We start from the raw sequence: 20,492 nt of genomic DNA on the forward strand, positions 1-20,492 counted from the left end.
AACTAAAAACGCAATTTTACTATATTTGGCCCATGGTTTCGCGAATATATTGATATTTGTGTTTAAAATTTACTATCGCGCGACGTTGCATGTATATAGAGCTATACATTTATAAAAAAATCTTAATTATTAAATAAAAAAAGAAATATAGCCAAAGAAAAGGAGCTTCTATTATTGCCATCAGTGCAAATTACAAACCCGAAATCCCGGGATTATTTGCCAAGAAAGCGGGAAAACTGTAAGAAAAACAAATTCACTTCTTGTTATGAATTTTCAACGCAACTAACATGAAGAACTTTTTCTGAATTTAAGTAGTTTTTTACGACGTTTTTCCAGCAAATGAGCGATACGAGTAGTACACATACATACATACATAATATGCACATTAGGGTGGTTTTTAAATGTAGGAAGCAAATTTTTACATCAGATTTGCTAATCATCAACCCCTACGTAGACGCTAGATGAAAAAAAAATTAATTTTAATTTTTTGAGTCTACAGAGGAATCTGTACTTTGACCCCTGCCCAACACGCCTTAACCGTCTCCAATCGGGATCGAAATTTATATGTGATATCTGTGACAGTGGTATTACCGATTGCGGGACATACATATGTAGATAAGCAATGAAGCAAAGTGCACTGAAGTGAGCTCGATTGCAGCGAACTCGTTTTCTGTATCTAGTTTGTTCTGCTTCTTTTCGGGCTGCTAATCTCATTATCGAAGCAAGTTCAAGGCGTTTGAAACTTGTTGAAGTTTGTTTTGTGCTAGGTTCGTTCATAAAGTTAGCGAAATGAAGAACAATTATTTTCCTGATGTATTTACCCATTTTTATTTTATTAGCCAAATACCATTTACTAGTACTAAGTATTAAAGCTATAGAATCCCGGGACTACAGCTCCCCGAGAATTTTACGGATTTATTTACATAATCAGGCAAGTTCTAGAATCCGAGTATAGTTGAAAATGAAAAAAATTGCTGATCCAATCATCACTCTGATACATGTACTCAAGATCGATTCAAAGTATTCAGTATTAACCGTAGAGTAGATACTTCAAAGTACTGATAGAACTCGGTTACATTTACCGCTATTCAGACATGATTGTACTCAGTTGCAAGTTTCATTTCAAGTACAACACTTGTACCCAGTAAAGTTATCCATTCATTTGACGTAATTTGGGATTAATATATTTATTTGAATAAAGTGTTGGCAGCTTGTGATTTTCCTACACTAAGCATTGAAATGTTGCCATAGTGTGTATATTTATTTGAAGAAAAAATACCCGTTCCTTATAAGTATAGACACCAAAGAACTCGATCTTCAAAATAACACGATAATTACTTCCCAACACTAATTTTTACGAGTATTATATCCTTTTTATATGATGACTGTTCGTCCTGAGTTTTTTGCACATGCTCTTTTACNATATTTACATAATCAGGCAAGTTCTAGAATCCGAGTAAAGTTGAAAATGAACAAAATTGCTGATCCAATCATCACTCTGATACATGTACTCAAGATCGATTCAAAGTATTCAGTATTAACCGTAGAATAGATACTTCAAAGTACTGATAGAACTCAGTTACATTTACCGCTGATTGTACTCAGTTGCAAGTTTCATTTCAAGTACAACACTTGTACCCAGTAAAGTTATCCATTCATTTGACGTAATTAGGGATTAATATATGAATTTGAATAAAGTGCTGGCAGCTTGTGATTTTCCTACACTAAGCATTGAAATGTTGCCATAGTGTGTATATTTATTTAAAGAAAAAATACCCGTTCCTTAAAAGTATAGACACCAAAGAACTCGATCTTCAAAATAACACGATACTTACTTCCCAACACTAATTTTTACGAGTATTATATCCTTTTTATATGATGACTGTTCGTCCTGCGTTTTTTGCACATGCTCTTTTACAAAAGTCTTTCGAAAATCTACGTGAGTTTACACGATGACTTTTTGTTTGCGGCGTTCTTTGCGTTTTTTTTAAAGCGGAGCGAATCGCGAAAACAAGGTAAAAATACGAAAATGTGAATTCGATAAAAGCGAAAGGTCAAAAAAATCCCTCGATTTCGCTGAAAGTGCGTGCATGCCAAGCTCGACACGCATGGCTTNAGTTTTTTGCACATGCTCTTTTACAAAAGTCTTTCGAAAATCTACGTGCGTTTACACGATGACTTTTTGTTTGCGGCGTTCTTTGCGTTTTTTTTTTTAAAGCGGAGCGAATCGCGAAAACAAGGTAAAAATACGAAAATGTGAATTCGATAAAAGCGAAAGGTCAAAAAAATACCTCGATTTCGCTGAAAGTGCGTGCATGCCAAGCTCGACACGCATGGCTTTCCACGCAGGGGAAAAGATATCGTGCAAATTGGCTCTTATTAATTTTTTGAAATAGTTTTTTTTAGTTAAAAATTGTTGAATATAGTTTTTCAATAAAATTAAAGACTCCTAGTACTGTGTGTACCTGTTGGACACAAAAATAAACGTCTCAATTTCTTTTGTATGGGAGAAAAGGCGTTTTACTAGCGATGGCTATTTTTTGACGAACAAATTACCTCGACGTCGACAACCATATTAGGACCGATTACAAAACTGCATACTGGGGTACTGGGTAACTGGGTACTTTTCAGAAGAGCAAAAAAGCGGTTGTAATTAGAAAAAAGTCTGGGATTCGACACTTGTTCAAGACAGTATCCTCTGCTTCTAAGAAGACTAGAAATTCGAAGATTTTTCAACTTACGTATCATTGTAAACGCATGCGCAAGGTATCGTAACGATGCTATCGTTAATGAAAAAGTATTTTAGCACATTCGATAGTTTGACTTGGTAATGACGATATGTACCTTTTGGGGCTAATTACTGATTTTTTTATTTTTTTTTGAAGTCACTTTGGGCGTTCGTATGCACATATGTACATACATTTTTTATTATGTATTCTTGACCTGCGCTAAGCAGAAGCTGACACAAATTTTTTTAAATTTATTATGCGTTATTTGTCGCAACTACCATTATCCGCATACACCAAATTGTTTTGTGGAGTTTTATGTACATATACCTAATAAATATTTATGTACATATGTGATTAACTGTTGAGTATCTAGTTTCATATGTATGTACGTATGCACATAAGAATACATAGCACATTTGTATTCACCACTCCAATGCTTATGTCTGGCCCACCCGTTGACGTCAGTCCGCTGCTGCTGACTCTGGTAGTTTTTGTTGTCAAAAAGAGCTTAACGGAAACTCAACACCGAATTGCGCATATTTTTAGCAAATAATAGTAGGTGTCTGTTTCACGTATGTACATATTTTGTGATTTATTTTGTAGTTACATATCTGCATTACAATCTGTTTTGTATGTTATTTATATTCACATTTTATTTGCTTGCTTGTTATCTATCTTTTATGTATGTACATATATTTGACGTTAGTTGCCGTATTTGGATGTGCGCTGTTTTTAAATACGTTTCATGCATTTTTCTTTTTTTCGAAATTCTTAAAACTATGCATTATTCGTTCGTTACTCCACTCGTTTCCTTTATTCAGCATTCAGCACATCCTCTTCCTGCCTTCGATAAATTCAGGTGTTTAATGTGGCAAACTGTGATTCAAGCATCAATTTTTCGACAGCCACTTCTAGAGTTTTCACAATTGTCAATCAGTCAGCTGCAGAAATTAAAGCAAACTGACATAAGAAGCGAAACAAAAGCTTTGCTCCAAAAAGAAAACAGTTTGCCACAACAAACACGTTCTTATATTTGAAGATTAGAGAACGCGCAACGGAAGTGCTGTCTGAAAGAAAACAAAAGAAATAAGAAAACTGAAAATAAAATATTCATTGTGGTACTTCAAAGATAACAAATTGTCGCCGCATAGCCCTTGAACTCGCGTAGTTGTCGTTGTCGCTGTTGCATCGCCTCGTGTTTTTGAAGAGTGCAGTGGGTGAGGGAGCGTGTGTGTTTACGTGGCGGTAAAAAAGCTGTTTAAACTGAATTTATCAAGCTCGTCGAAATTCCAATTTGCCACTTCTCCTTTCTTTCTACAATCTACTAACAACAGCACCTCTGTCCAAATCGTGGCCGTCTTATCTTTCGTTGCGACAATTTCTGTACCGTTTCAACTGCTGACCGGTGAATCAACAGGAATAAACATATCAACTAATTAAATATAATACGCAGAACCAATAAAATAAAAAGATTCTTATATTTCGATAACATATTTATTGCTCGTGTGTGCTTTTTTTCTAAAATACGAGGATTTAAACATTTAGTACATAATGGTGAGTGTTTGTTTGCGGTTTTAGCTACGAAGCTAATAGCTGGCAAAGAAGCAAAGTAAAATTCTAACGTCAGTCACGCGGTTTAATGTTAATTTTTTTTTTTTTTTTTTTTTTAATTCTGGTTGCCAAACAAGTTTCCTCCTTATCAGCATTGTTTTTCAATCATGTTTTTTTTTTTAGTGACGTTAGCCAATCGGTTTGTTTTTGCTTACTGACAAGCGTGTGTCGTCAACAGTTCTAAGTTTGGATTAGGCTGAGTTTTAGTAAAAAAACAGGCGCTGGAAAATGGTATAGTGGTAATTGTATTTTGATATGATTTTTGGTATGATCGAACGCACGTTTCATTTGTTATTACGTTTACTATTTCGGGGGAATGTTATTTTTGGTCTGAGGATTTTAATGTTATTAGCTACTAATTGCGATTTAGTGGCGTTTAGGAGCAGCAAAATTACCTTGAAAAAACACGATTATTGCTTTTTTATCGCTTTGCTTTCCTACGTGGCTTTAACGTCATATTGTGCTTAAATACACACTTCAATGCTAAAGCCGAAACATGCGTCTATGGGCCATTTTCCCAGTCATTAGTTAAATAAAAGGAAAACAGCTGTTTTTAACTATTGATCAAATTGATACTATGAAATGAAAAGTGGTGGTTTAACATTAGTATATTAGTTAACTAATGACTGTGAAAATGGCCCTATAGTATGTACATATGTTTAAGAATGCTGTTTTTAATACTTATCTTAAAGTATGTTTACATATAAATATAATCTCAATCAAAGCTCGTTTATTAATCACCCTGTTTACACAGGCAAATCTTAGATTATTAGCCCTCATGCTTATTGTGCTTGTTATTCTCCCATCTCAAGGAAACTTTATTTTTTCATCTCTGTGCCACCGTGATCTCTTTTTTCTGCTATATAAAGCAATTTAAATATATTTTAACTCAATATTTAATTAAAAATACCTTTGCAAACCTCCTTTCCTTGCTAGCGTCCATTTTTGTTTACTTTTACATTTGGCATTTCTCCTCTCTGGGTTAATGCTGAAAATTCTTCGAAAGCCCCAAAAAAGAGTCACAGCCGAGAAAAGTGTTTTTAAGTCATTCAAATCGTTTATACCATGTTTGTAGTATATAAAGACTTTCATTATTTAACATTTCGAAATAGCATCGACTCGTAAGATTAGTTATAGTCTTTTGACATAATTTTTAACGTAAAATCTGTCAAAAGCTGCTTAGAATAGACTTCTTTTCTTCTATGAGTACGCCCCATCATTTTCTGTCAAACATAGTTTTCCTCTTAAAATAAAAACCTATTCATGAGGGATATATGTATTAAAAAGACGCAATATGCACGTTTTGCATTTATTATGGAAACGAAATTGCAGCTAAAAATGTACTTACATCTATATAACACTTCATATACAAAAAAGCAATATTAGTAGATAACAATTGTTATAACAAAGTGTAGCCGTTTAAGTTTGTATATATATGAACTATCGCAAATTATTTGTTTGTACCGGGAGTGACAAAAATAAATTTAATACAACTAACTTTTGGGAAATGCTAAGCTACAAAAACTGTGCATTAATTCATTTAAACATTTTTGCAGAAAATGTTTGACACAATAAAAGGTTGAAATCAGTAAAAATTTTGCCAGAGTTGAAATTTTTAAGGTGCCTTTGAAAAGTAAATACTAAAAGCATTTTTAAACACGTCAAAATGTGTATATAGAATTTTAAATTAAAGAAAAGGGGCAAAAGTCGCATGATTTTTAAGAAACGTTTAAACAAATTTTTTTTATAAAGTCGGTGTCAGGGGGCATCGATCTCCAAAAAGTGTCAATTTGATACTTTATTTGCACAACGGTAACACTACTCTTCTTCGCAAAAATTATCGATAAAACTAGGTTGGATACCGAAAAGTTATCGGTTTAATCTGAGATTGTTTTATAATTACAGATTAACAAGGAGAGATTTTGTATGGCTAACCTCTTTTTCTAATTACAGACTAGGGAGTTGAGCTCGAAAATTAGGATAATCTACTTATGTATATGTAAACCTAGTATTAAATAAATGACGCGAGGCCATACACATATGTATGTATGTATATGTACATACATAACCCGGCTAACCAAAAGGATCCTAAAAGACTCTTTTTGAGCTATAAACCTTCTTATATCGGAGCTTTTCCCTCATAAATGAGCTCTTTAGGAGCCTTATACTTATGGAGTATACTTAAGTATACATATTCGTTTACGCATCTGTAGTAAATTTTTTAGACAATCATAAATTATATTGATTTATGAAAATATGTATGTATGCATGTACATATATCACTTTAATTTTTTCTAACCTTTTTCTTCTTCCTCTTTTCCAGGCTGACCAACTGACAGAAGAACAAATCGCTGAATTCAAAGAGGCATTCTCGCTCTTCGATAAAGATGGTGATGGCACCATCACGACAAAAGAATTGGGCACAGTGATGCGATCACTAGGACAAAATCCAACAGAAGCCGAACTGCAAGACATGATAAATGAAGTCGATGCTGACGGTGAGTGTTCAGAAGTTAATTAACATACTTTTGTATGGTAGAGCTTATAAAAACTTAAGGAATTTCCGGAAGTGATATTGTGTGTATAACGGCGTATTTTTCACAGAAACCGGAAGTTTGCAAACAAATTAAAAAAAGATAAAATAAAATAAAATTATAGAATAAAAAAAATTAAATAAAACGACAAAATAAAAAAATGTGTAAATTAAATTAACAAAATGATAAAAAATGAAAATAAAAAAAGTAATAAAATAAAATAATAGAATGAAAAGTAAACATAAAATAACAAAAATTAGTAAAATATACATACATACTATGTAGATAAAAAATAAAAAATTTATGTATATACATATATAAAATTTGTGGTCAAAAGGTTAAGTCGAACAACCTTAATAACGTTTTAATCACTTGGATTGTTGTTTTAAGAAATACATATGTGTTATCGAAAAACACAACTTCATCAAAGTTTCAAGTTAAACCAAGTTGTCGAACTCACTAAACGACAGTTTACCGCCTGCGATAGCTCGCCTGCTACCTATCGCCTGAGATTAGCGATGAACGGTCTCCGCAAGCGATTAATCGCCGGAGATGTGTCGCAGCAGATGAACAATCGCTAATGGAGACAGTTAGAAAGCGCTTATTACTCTTGAATAGTGATGTGTAATACAGCACAGTGCTGTGTTACTGTGCTAACACTCATCGATGTGCCGCACGCACAGGCACACTTTTCGATTAAACGATAGCACTGTAGCACACTTGACACAATATGAAAGCACAAACTGGGAAATGTTTTTAGCAGGGACGTGAACCGGCTTTGAACCGGAAAACCGCGTTTTTTCTATTAATTAACTGAACCATTAACCGAACCGAAATTTTCCATAAATGTTTGATCCGAACCGAAAACCGCACCACTTTCTATGAAGGTTTAAAGGTTCGTTTCAACCAATTTTCAATAGATATTTTTTTTCTTTTTGTTAAACATGGTAATACCTGCCATGTTTGTTTACTATGTGACAATATCAAATGTAAAGGCAACCCATCTCGCCCTTACCTTGCGCATTCTTACACTTGACACTTGACACTTAAACTTGCGCGTTATTTTTTTGTTTCTCGATCTCCGTTGAACTGAACAAAAATCCCGGTTCAAAGATCAAAAAAACCGCTTTGACGAACCCATCTAAAAGTGCAAAAACGGTTCGAACCGCTGAACCGAACCGACCAAATTTGTCATCCGGTTCACGTCCCTGGTTTTTAGCACACTCTGCTGTGTTGAGTGTTCTCGCCGCCAATAATCGCAAAACATAAGAAAATAGCAAATTCGAGCGAAGGGTTGATAGGTAGCAATAACACAATTGTGCTAACACAGTGTATTAACACCTCATGGTGTGCGTATGCCACTGTGTCAACACACAAAAAATCGTGTCATTACCCACCTCTACTCTTGACCCGCGAATACTAGCTTTTACCCGCGGGTTTCACCCCACGCCAGAAGGAATTAAAGGGGTCATGTGACTTATGGTTCCGAAGCTATGACTGACTAAAAATTCCACGCCTATGTTATCTGCCACGCCTCTTTTTACAAACTCATTTATATATACCTTAAGATAAGCATCTACCATAGATATGTTTGCATACCAAATTTCAATTTATGTGTCTTACGGTTCCGAAGTTAATTCACGCCTATGGGAGGTGCCACGCCCCCTTTTCCAATTCCGCCAATTTTTTCCCATTAGTATGAAATTCATTTTATTTATCTCGACAGCAAGCTCTAGTGATCTACCACAAATATTTCAAGAGATATACAACATGAAAATTTTAGTTAGTATAGGAGGTGTCGGTCGCTGTGGTGTAGTGGTAAGCGTGCGCGCTTCTACTCTGCAGCACCTGGGTTCAAACCCTGGTCAAAGCATCATCGCAGAAATATAGAAAAAAAGTTTTTTCTTAACAGCGGTCGTCCCTCGACAGGCAATGGCAAACCTCCGAGCGTATTTCTGCCATGAAAAACAGCTTCTCAAACTGTAGGTCCCTCCGCTTTGTGTGACAACATCAAGGCGCACGCCACAAATCGGAGGAGAAGCTCAGCCAAACATTAACATATGTGTAAGCACCAATCTATTATAATTATTATTATTATTATAGGAGGTGCCACGCCCTCTTTTCCAGTAATGTCCATTTTTCTATATCCCTATAACCTTCCCGGGGTAAAAGCAAATAAGTGTGCAAAGTTTCGTGCGTTTCCGTGCCGCGGTTCAGAAGTTATAAGGTAATAAACNAAAAATTAAAAAGATGTTAAAAATATAAAAATGAAAAAAAAAAAATATATAAAATATAAAATAGATATACATATGTATGTATAAATGTAAAAAATTTAAAATATAGATAAAAATATAGAATATAAAATATAAGAAATATAAAATATATGAAATATAAAAAATATAAAATAAAAATATAAAAAACAAGACAAAATATAAAAAATTTAATGTATAAAATGTAAATAATAAATAATAAAGTAAAAAATTAAATAGTGAAAAAATAAATAAAAAGGAAAAATAAAACAAAAATAAACAAAAAAATTTAAAAGAGCAAATTAAATAAAAATTACAAATAAATATATATAAAAAGTTTAAAAAACTATAACAATCAATAAAAATATAAACTAAAAAATATATCAAAAATTAAAAATATAAAACAAAGTAAATAAAAAATCAAAAAATAGAAAAAGCAAATAACCGAAATAAAACATATTAAAAAAAAGCAAATAAAAAATAAAAGGTCAATTAAATAAATTATCGAGGAAAATTAAACAGAGTACGAGTAAAAAAAATAATACTCAAAAAAAAATACATATAAAAAATATAGTTTAAAATCTAAAAACCCGCTTTCATAATTTCCATTCGTACTGTCATCAGGTTACTTGTATGTTGAGAATGGAAATCACTGTATCTTTTAGGCGCTTCAATATTACATAGTTAGATCCCAAGCTAATAAAAGCGAGGTAAAAAAGAAATAGAATGAACTGACTATTCTGTGACTGGCGATTGAAATTACTTTATTGATCAGACTCAGAACAACCGGTCAGTTTATACGCATACGCACAACATATAAGACGTGTGTATTACATATCGACGGCTGAGTGGAAGATCGACCTATCTCTGCAGCCACTTCGAAAACGACCAACATTTCTTAGAATTTTGTGCAAGAACGCCCTATCTCAATGCAAATTCAATATTTGGGCAGCTGAGATTGGGAGTTATGATTCATTTACTGATATAGGGCGTTCTTCAACCAAATTCTGAGATATGACCTTCTTCAACCAAATTCGGTAGTAGGGCGTTTTTCAGTAGGATGAATGAATCAGAACAACAATTTTCTGAATCACTCTATTCTTCAGCCAATTCTCAAATAGTTTTCGAACCGAACGATTTTAACTATTTATACATTTCCTTCTAAGTATTCTTGTATGTACACGAACCTGGATTATTTTTGGAAAAACAATACAATTAAAAAAAATATTTCAATTAATCCTGAATAATTCTTCATAATATTCGCATCATCTTTTTGACTTCGTTACAAATAGTAATTATGTATATGGCTTCGTAGCATATAAATAATGATTCTAAGTAGTAATTTATCAGGAGTGTGAAGGCAAGCAAATTCAATGTGTGGGAGGCAGCAGCACGCGCTTTGGTAAATTATTTGATCAACAAAAAATACGAAAACAAAACGGGTTAAGAGAAAAAATAGAAAACGAAAGAAAAATTAGAAAATCAATAAAAACAACAAAAAGACGAAAAAATAAAATAAAAATAAAAAACAAGTAATGAAGAACTAAAAAATGCCAAAATTCGCACTTGTTTGTCGGCTTTTGCATATAATATACACTAAAAGTTAGAAAGCAAAAAATATCGCACTGTTAAAACCAGATGAGTGAGCATCTACTACCCGCCTTTGTCCCACGATTTCAGGCCATTGCGCTGCTGCCTTGGTCCGCCGGCAATTCTTCGCCGAGTTGAAATGAATTTTGCGCAGAGAAGCACCTTTGTATGTACATACATACATACTACATGCTTACTTAGGTGTATAAATATACAAACAAATGCATGAACGAATATTTTCATATGGCGTACAGCCAAGTTAAGAATAGCATATTAATAAGAATTTTAATCATGAAATAAAATATCACTCCATTTCTCCCTCATTCTCAGCGTTTTTGGCTCGCCATTGCCGCCTCATTATTGTTCGTTTTTGTTCTTTTTGATTTTCATGTTGTTTTTGTCAAGTTGTCTAAATGTCTGGTATGTCTCTTTAAGTTATATTAAGTGAAGTATATATGAAATAAAAGCAAACAAGCATGGCGAGCGAGTCGTTGAACGTAGCAACAGGAATTAAATAAAGATAATAAAAATAAAGAAAAAAAACAATCGTTCTTAAGTGTAGGAAAAACACTTGATTATTCGCAAGTGCAAGCAGTGGAGGAGGGCATTTGGGAAAGTGACAGGGGGAGCGAGCAAGCGAACGAATGTTGACAAGTGCCGACAAGTAGGCGCAAAGCTACTCGTAATCCAATCGTATCTACTAAAGCCCATCGAGATAAGCATCTTAATTCTGCAATTTCTTGCCGCGTCACGCCAACTCCCCCACTGCTGTTGGCTCACTCAAATGCTATCTGCTACTCGCTCGATGCTGAGTGTCCTTTTGGCCAAGGGAATTTCACAATTTGCAAGGCAGAACGGCGCCGCTTCTTTATCACCATTGCAACTCCAGCCAGCATTGACAACATTTGCCTTGTGTGGTAGTGCCCAGTGTTGCCGTTGAGAATTTGCAGAAAGTCGCAAAAAAGGGGTAATTGACGAAAAAAGGGTTATCATTCTATTTTTTCTTTTCTTTACTAGTAAAAGAATAAATCTGAGATCCAAGATCAACATCAAATTTACATGTAAAGTCTTTTCTCTGCTAGAACGTTTCGTTATTGGATTTAAAAAGAAAATAGTGGGACAAGCTTTGAAAAAAAAAACACACAAATCAAGTTGCTGCAAGGAGAAGAGTTGCATTTCCTTTAAAAGTTTGAAGTGATCAATTTTTTCGTACTTGCAGGAGGACGCATTTTTTAGTAGCATGGTTCTGTTAACATTTCCTATAAAAATCTCTCAAAAGGGGCAAAAGCCGCACATAATTTTGGAAAAGGACCAAAAAATATGAATTTTCAAAAAGTCGGGTCAAAGGGTATTGGCACTTAGAAAGGGTCAAATTGCCCCTTTGGTCGCACAACGGCAACACTGGTAGTGCCACACCTGCAGGCTGCAGCGCACTTTTTGCGACACTTTTTTGCAAACTATGTACTCGATGCAGTCTCACTACTTCGCTAGACACACGAGAATATCAAACGACGACGACGACGACGATGCCGCCTTGCAGATAATGAAACATTTTATAAATATATTCGCAAACTTTTACCTGTTCCATTTTGCATTCTTTGCTTCGCATCAGCATCCCAAAGCGACGAATTTATGCTCTCAAATTAGGTTTATTTTCTACATTTTCTTTACAGTCGGCATTTTACGAAGTTACTAGCTGCTCTTCGTTGCCCCATTTGTTGTCGTTGGCATCCTTATGTCGACGCATTACCCGGGATTTTGCTGTACTTGCAGAAGTAGCACATGCGCAGTATGATGTTGCAGGAATGCTTCAAGCATTGGCTGCGGCACTGTCACGTATTGGTAAAATTCGCTGCACTGCGCTCTAAATTACCTTGTTGGCGGTGGCGTAACATCAGCATGACATGGCGAAAGTTGTGTAAAACAAGTAATATGCCTTTGTGCGAGTATGTATTGCCATATACTGCTGCTCCTAAATGACTCCTTGTAGTTTCATATTTTCTTTTTACTGCTCTCGTCTACGGCAGCGCCGCATACATTACATGCCTTTACTCTCGATTGTTCTTGGTGGCATAGAATATTGCTGGAGACTCGGGTGGTTTGGAAAACTGTAAATTTAGCAGAATTGAAGTTTAGTAAGATGGGCGGATTTCATTATGGTGGGCGAGTTGGCTTAAGTAGTATGAATAATGCATAATGTTCCACTTGTGATCCTAATACAGGCAAAGCATATACCAATATAAATAAATAATATTCTACATATCGCTTGTTTGCTTGTTGAAGAACGTCATAATCGAAAAAACACAATAAGTCGAGTTAAGTATGCAGAAATTACCGTTATTTCTTTTTCTATGTTGTGTACCGATTACCAGTAACTCATTTGAACAAAGTATGCATACACTTTTACTATGCGAGTATGTTAATCTAAATTCTGAGGGTGTCATGTGTCAGTTTCTGAACGGAGACGATAAAATATAAGAGTTTTATACCTATGATACGTCGCATAATATATTCCAGCCACAGAACCTGCAGAGCAGTTAGGTGTAGCCTATGAAAGTGCTCATGTCTTTCGGACTAAAATTCAGAACTCGTTCCGAGATTAATTTACCTACCCTTACCTTCTTATGAATGCTTAATTAAACATTAAATAGTCTTTCAGTTGTCTTGTTGCCTTGGTGCTGGCTGACTATCAGAGATAACATTTATCCTGGTCCCATTCCTCTTTCTACGAAGACTTTCACTGTTTACTTAAACGTTTTATTCAGGGTTTACTTCTCCTCTTGGGACGTTGACTTTCCTTCTTTTAGTGAAGTTTACCATGGTGGACTTTAGTGCAATTATTTATAGATCCTTTTTAGAGCACTATTTCTCAACAATTATAAGGCTGCCTGAAATCTAGAGGCAATACTGCAGCTACCACTTAGATGAACAGCTTATCTGCATAGCCAAAAGCGTTGCCTGTTAAACTTTCTAGGAGCTCTTGTCAACTTCCTCCTAATTCACAGTGCCCTTTAAGTCTAGATTCAACATAGCAAGCAGTAATTGCATTGGAAATATGCTTTTTTGGCTTTTCACGACCTTGGATTTTGCCTTGTATGATGCACTATGAAACGAGGCTAAAATGACAAGGATCGATCAAATGGCTATATGGTTATCTGCAATACTTTCTAATTACCTGTGAGATAATAAATGGTACATTTCTGCCAAAATGGCAACCGTGCAAGGACTTTGTCTTCCCCAAACCGTTAGCGGGAATTTTTATGCTTTGAAAGAGAGAGATAGCTGGATCTAATTTCATATAATTAACCCTTGATGTCAATTAGGTACAGAGCTGCAAAATTCTCCAATCAAATCGATCGTAAAGATCGATCACCGAACAGAAATAAGGCCGAAGGCGCAAATTTGTGGTAGTATCACCTTCGACCTTATAAGTCAGGCCATTATGAAGGTAAGAAGCTCATTAAGTACCTCCATTTGGAAATGCGTGTAGACATCTAGTCTAGGAGGCGTACTTTTCATCTGTACAGCCCATGTCTATGTGTGTTTTCTGTTCTTCAAGTGTAGGCCAAAATAGCAATACTCATCGAAATACGCTTAGTCAGCTTTAAATTTTTCGGGAGCCAAATCTGCGAACTCAAAACATAAAGGAAGAAATCAGAGGCTCAAGTTACCGCTCTGTTTTGTTGATCTTATAAAAGTTTGCTTAAATTTGGCTAGTTAAACGAAAGCTTTTACATATAAAAGGAGGTCATAATCATGTTTTCACTCTACTTCAGCCTTCTTTCACCATCATTCACTCGTGATTGGCATGTTTCGATATGTCAGCGCGTAAATAATTTATGCAAAACTATTCAATGTGTAAATACTTAACTGCCAATTAGGTGCCACTACGTTACCAGAGTAATTTCCAATGGCGTTCCTTTTTTAATTTGCAATATTTTTCCTTTTTACGAGAGTACAACATTTTAACTATGCATGTAATTTCGCTAAGGAAATTGCCATTTTCCCTCGGGGCGCGCGCTACACATTGCTGCTATTACCCACGCTGTGGGTGGCTATTAAATTGGCCATGACCTCATACTTATACCTGCCTGCTGCTTTAACTGCGGCGCCTATGTACATAGCTAGCAGCTGCTGTTGTTGCTCTTTAATTTACTTGTATGTATTTTACTTATTTTTTGATGTTTTTTTTGTTTAAACTTAATAAACATTTGCTTAGCAAAATGAACCGCGTAAATAGAAAATAGTGATAAAAAATGAGGACGGGGGTGGACGAAGGGAAGGGGAAGAAAAAGCAGGGATATTGCTATGGCATTAGAGCGTATTTTGTGTGACCAAAAAATGCTTGCTGTGAAGAAAAAGTTTTATTTATGTACATACACATATGTATGTACATTACACTGCATCACTAAAAAAAGTTGCAGTTTTCCGCCGGTGCTTATTACAAAATTTATTATATTTTAAGATGTCCACCAAAATATTTCGAAAAAAATTTTAAGATTTAAGTGAGCTAGACCGATTTGAAAATACCTCCCAAAATGGGGGTTTTTATGAATAAAAATAGTTTCTTAAAGAACTTTTTGAAAAAAGTCCCCTCAGATGACAAAACAGATTAAGCTTAAAAAACCTGCATACAAATATTTAATAATCTTTTCAACGGAATCGTAATAATGAAATTTTTGATGCTGTTTTTTTTACTTTTTTCAAAGATTGATTTACGAAAATCTTGAATAGCTGGGCCAAAACCATTCTGATTTACACTAGGATCTTTGTAGAAAGGTATTTTTCCACTGTTTATTTTTGTCCAAAAAATATCATTTCCGTGACAATTTTTTTTTTTAATACCAACACATCTTAATTCAACTTTGAATGACATTCGTTCATCGTACATTTCTCTTTCATCGTTTGAATGAATTTATTAGCAAAGAAATAAAAAGGGTGAGGAAATACCTGTCCAATGATTTAATTAATTAATATTTTTCCGAAATATTTTGGTTGGCGTCTTAAAATATAATAGATTTTATAATTCTAATTGAAACACAGTACCGATTTTTTTTTGTATGGGGAGTGATCCAGTCTAATGTACATATGCATCCAAATCCACATGCTCTAACCTAGCGAGCATAGCAACTGATGACTTAAATTTAAATACCTGCTAATACACGTAGACACCTGTAAAAATTAGTGGTAGGAGAGAGGTGGCGCGGGGAGTATAGTTGCCGGGCACGCGTTGTTCTAAAAAAAATGAATTGAGCGGGGGGGGGGGGGGGGCGGCCCGGGGGGCAGCTACCTATACACTAACTGCTCTATTGTATTTATCCATACATGTCTACTATGTACATAAGTATGTGTTTACGTATGTTCATACGTCTTTGTTTGCACATTGCTCTTTAAGACAGTTCATAAAACATTTAGAGCAAGAATAATGAGTGATAAATATTTGCGCTTCACTTTTCTGCTTTAAAAGAAAAAATATTACAAATATTTTTATTTTTGTAGTTTTTTTTCAAACTTTACCTACCAGCAGCGGCAGCTAAGAAATCTGGCACAAAGGTCTACATTACATACAGTCATGTGAAAAATAATGGGACGTTTACAAAAAACACTGCCGGAAGAAAGTATTGGCACAGAGAATTTTTTACAATATATGCCACAATTTTTACTTAAATTTTTTTCGGCTAATTTTTTATAGAAATATGGTTCATACTACAACAAAAAAATATAAAAAAATGATTTCTAAACTTTGTGCAAAACTCGGGAAAATACAATAAATTTTCATGCAATTTTTCAGCTTTTCAATCAGATTTTTAGAATTTTTTGAGTAGATTGAGCAGTGTAGCCCAATAAATTTTATTATAATAAAGTGCAAGTTTGAAGTAGCTAGGACTTACCGTTGATTTTTGGCATTTTTTTTTCACGGACAAAAAATTAGAATACATTTTTTTGCATATATTGTGAAAAATTCTCTGTGCCAATTCTTTTCTCCGGCAGTGTAGTCTAGAATTATTAACTAAAAACCTGAAGGTAAATTATGAATTGTTATTTCAAAAAAGAGCCGCCTACAATTTTGCAGCCTCTACAGCTACGTAAACAAATAAGAAATGTTTAAAACAGGGAATTTTTGCCAGAAATAGCCGAAAGGTTTAATGCGCTAGGAGAATGGTGGCAATATAAAGCACGGAATGAATGCTTAGCATAAAAAACAAAAATACTCCCAACTTTAGTAAGGAATAATGTCGGCGTTATTGCTAATTCCATGTAAACAAATATTCCAAAAAATATTTAATACAAAATAAAAAATCCCAATTTGGTTTTTGTAAAATTATGTGAACTATTTATTCAAACGCAGTTGGCGATAGAGCTGAATGAGATCTGTGAAAAAATTTCAAATGTTATCAAAAACGAGTTTTATTTGAACGTCCACCTTTCCACGATGTGCTTGAACCCAATGCCGGATTTGCCTGTGCATTAAATTACAAAGCATGTTTATTGGAAAGTTGGGTATTAAAAAATACCTGTGTAATTACAGTGGTGCTCCAGTATAACGAATTATAAATGTCAGGACCGTTCGTTAAACTGAAAATTCATTATATCGGAAACAAAAATTATGTATAACGCCAACATTTTTAACTGGCACACAATTTTCCCCATTTCAATGTCAATTAAAAATTCGACATTATTATCGAAAAATTAAGAAAGAGACCAACAAATAAATTTTCTAGAAGGTTAGGAAAATGTTAAACAAACCTTGACTCTTTCGATAATTTCTTGCAAGTAGTGAAGGAAGAAAGGGCCCAAGAAATAAATTTTCTATAAGGTTAGGAAAATGTTAAACAAACCTTGACTCTTTCGACAATTTTTGCAAGTAGTGAAGGAAGTTTGGGGTGTAAAAAAAGTTAAAAACAAAGAAACATGCATTGGAAGTTATTCTAAAAGCCACTTCTAACGAAGTAAGTGTTATAACTTGTTTCCACNGAAATGTCAAAGCATACTGAGCATCTTTCTCTTTGACACCATGTCTGAAATCCCACGTGATCTGTCAAATACTAATGCATGAAAATCCTAACCTCAAAAAAATCACCCGTTATAACGCCAACATTTTTAACTGGCACACAATTTTCCCCATTTCAATGTCAATTAAAAATTCGACATAATTATCGAAAAATTAAGAAAGAGACCAACAAATAAATTTTCTAGAAGGTTAGGAAAATGTTAAACAAACCTTGACTCTTTCGATTATTTCTTGCAAGTAGTGAAGGAAGAAAGGGCCCAAGAAATAAATTTTCTAGAAGGTTAGGAAAATGTTAAACAAACCTTGACTCTTTCAACAATTTTTGCAAGTAGTGAAGGAAGTTTGGGGTGTAAAAAAAGTTAAAAACAAAGAAACATGTATTGGAAGTTATTCTAAAAGCCACTTCTAACGAAGTAAGTGTTATAACTTGTTTCCACCGGGCATTAGATACAGTTTTGTTAGCTGTATTTCAGCAGAATCCTAGCTCAATTATGTTGGTCTAACAGAAACTGTTCAGTAACAGTGGTGGTCATATTATAAATATTAGGAGTTGAGTGATTCACAAGTAGCCACATTGTCATTATGTCATACAATTTATAAAAGTTAAATATATTTTTAAGTGATCCGAAACAACCACAATACATTTTGAGACGATTAAAAATGTATGGTGACAATATGACTGTTATAAAACTTTGTAAATCATCCAAGCATAAAAAATTGTCTCAATTTTGGCAAAGCAATGCGCAGTGCATCGAAATATGTACTTGGAAACAAAAAATGGTGCAAACGCTAACCGAAAAAGGCATGCTTGGGATCACACTTAAGCAGTGATCACAACATTTGTACATATTTGTACATTTTGGCAGTCCCAGAGTAGTGCTGTCTAGTGATTTTTATCGAGAATGAGTTCAACACAATAACAGCTTTCCAAACAACACAACTCTGTGTAACTGTTAAAATATACAAATGTAAAAATCGTGTGATCTCTGCCTTATGTTGAGTTAACTTTTTGCAGTGACATCACTCAACATTTTGGGGCTTAACAGAGCTTTAACAGCAGGTAAGCTTATGATATTGGGCAAGTAAACAGTTCAGATATTAAAAAATTCAAATCCGTTGATAGTTTTTTAACTAAACATTTTTCCCTACTCGTAGTTGTGTAGTTACTTATACGATCTCGAAAATGTTTACCACTTTATGATGGTTTATCTTCTTTGCTGTTAGTTTGCATAAAAAAAAAACAAAAATACTATCCCGCACTGTTTGAAACGTGTATTCAGTCGTAATATAATTCGATATCTAAAGAGCCGATTGCCAGAATTGAGTAAATAGCAAGCAAAATGGAACTGCAAGTAAAACCTTTAGAATAAATCCCTCAAAGTTCAAATTGAAACCTTATTGAAAAAATTTAATATTCACAATATAGCGGGTACTCCCTACCCTAGATATTTGAATAATATTCCCCAAAAACTCCACATTAGTTCTAAACTTAACCGCATGTTATGGCCGTTACAACAACAACAACAACCGAAAAATAACCGTTAAATATCAAGATTTTTATTTTTAGATCATTTCAAAATCGTTACTGTTTATTTTTTCATTCAAGAATAATCGTTAAATTTGGATATTTACTGTTTCGGTCAAAATTAATCGTTATTATGGATTTTATTCAGTCACTCAATCGTTGTAGTGGAAACTGCATTCTTATTAATTAAAATTAAATCTGAAAACAACGGTTATGATATAATCGAAAAAATATAAATAAAAGATAACTTAAGAAATTGATGAAAATAAAAATTCTTGATCGAAAAAATTAAATCATAAAATAACGGTTAAATTTGATCGGAAAATTATAAATCCTATTTTAACGGTTAACTTATGATTTTTATTATAATGATCACATAATATTTTCTACATGACTGTATGTACACTACAAATTACGAAGCCCCCCACAGTTAATGTAGAGTAGGGGTGTGGGTTATGGACGAGAATACATACATATGTATATAAATAGTGCTTACCAAAAATAATTGCTGCCAAAAGAATTTTTAAAATATTAAAAAAAAAATAATAAATTACTCAAAATTTGGCAAAAAGAGCAACGCTAAACGCCTATAACCGGGAACAATACATGTGTATGTACATATGTGTGTAAAAGCGCAAGACAGCCAGCAACAGCAGCCAAATCCGCTAGACAAGCGACGCAAATGAGGATTTCCCACAACAAAAATTTTACTTTTTCGCTTAAATACATACCTAGGTACATAAATTATAGACACCTAGAAAATCGATATTCAACTAATGAATGTACTGTTTATCATTATGTAGCGCGGCGCTGGTTGGCGCTGACAACAGCGCTTTTTTACACACTACATTTACTGGTGGCTATTAAAAGCCGTAGCACTATGGACAGTGAGTGATGAAGGAGGCGAAGTGATTTGAGTTGACGGCCGAAAAATTGCAGCACAGACGGCCAATAGACTGTTGGCAATGTTAATGGAACAATAGCTTAAGCTGCTGTGGAAATTGCCTGCTGCATACGTACGTACCAGGGATGTTGCGAATACATATTTACATTCGCATTCGCACCAAATGATACGAATATTTTGCGAATGCGAATGTGTACATGAAGGTAACGACCACTAAGCACATAATCGCAGCGTAACGCACATACATATCTTACCTTAATTCACAAAGGCCCCAACCAACACTTTTTTTGAAACTGCGTTTATATTAAAATGCACCTTCAATAAAAATTTTTAAGTAA

General features: G+C 34.2%; 1 protein-coding gene across 1 annotated transcript in view; it reads left to right on the forward strand.

Annotated features, from left to right (window-relative positions):
- The window catches only part of LOC108368839 (calmodulin), a 48,645-nt gene that overhangs the window by 16,719 nt on the left and 11,434 nt on the right, over positions 1 to 20,492 (forward strand). Inside the window, exon 3 of the mRNA XM_017623773.1 lies at positions 6,664 to 6,838. Within this exon, the coding sequence (XP_017479262.1) occupies positions 6,664 to 6,838 (175 nt within the window). The remainder of the gene's footprint in view (positions 1 to 6,663; positions 6,839 to 20,492) is intronic.

This window comes from Rhagoletis zephyria, unplaced genomic scaffold, assembly GCF_001687245.7.
Source record: "Rhagoletis zephyria isolate East Lansing unplaced genomic scaffold, Rhagoletis_zephyria_1.1 Rzeph_scaffold_03353, whole genome shotgun sequence".
Lineage (NCBI taxonomy): Eukaryota > Metazoa > Arthropoda > Insecta > Diptera > Tephritidae > Rhagoletis > Rhagoletis zephyria.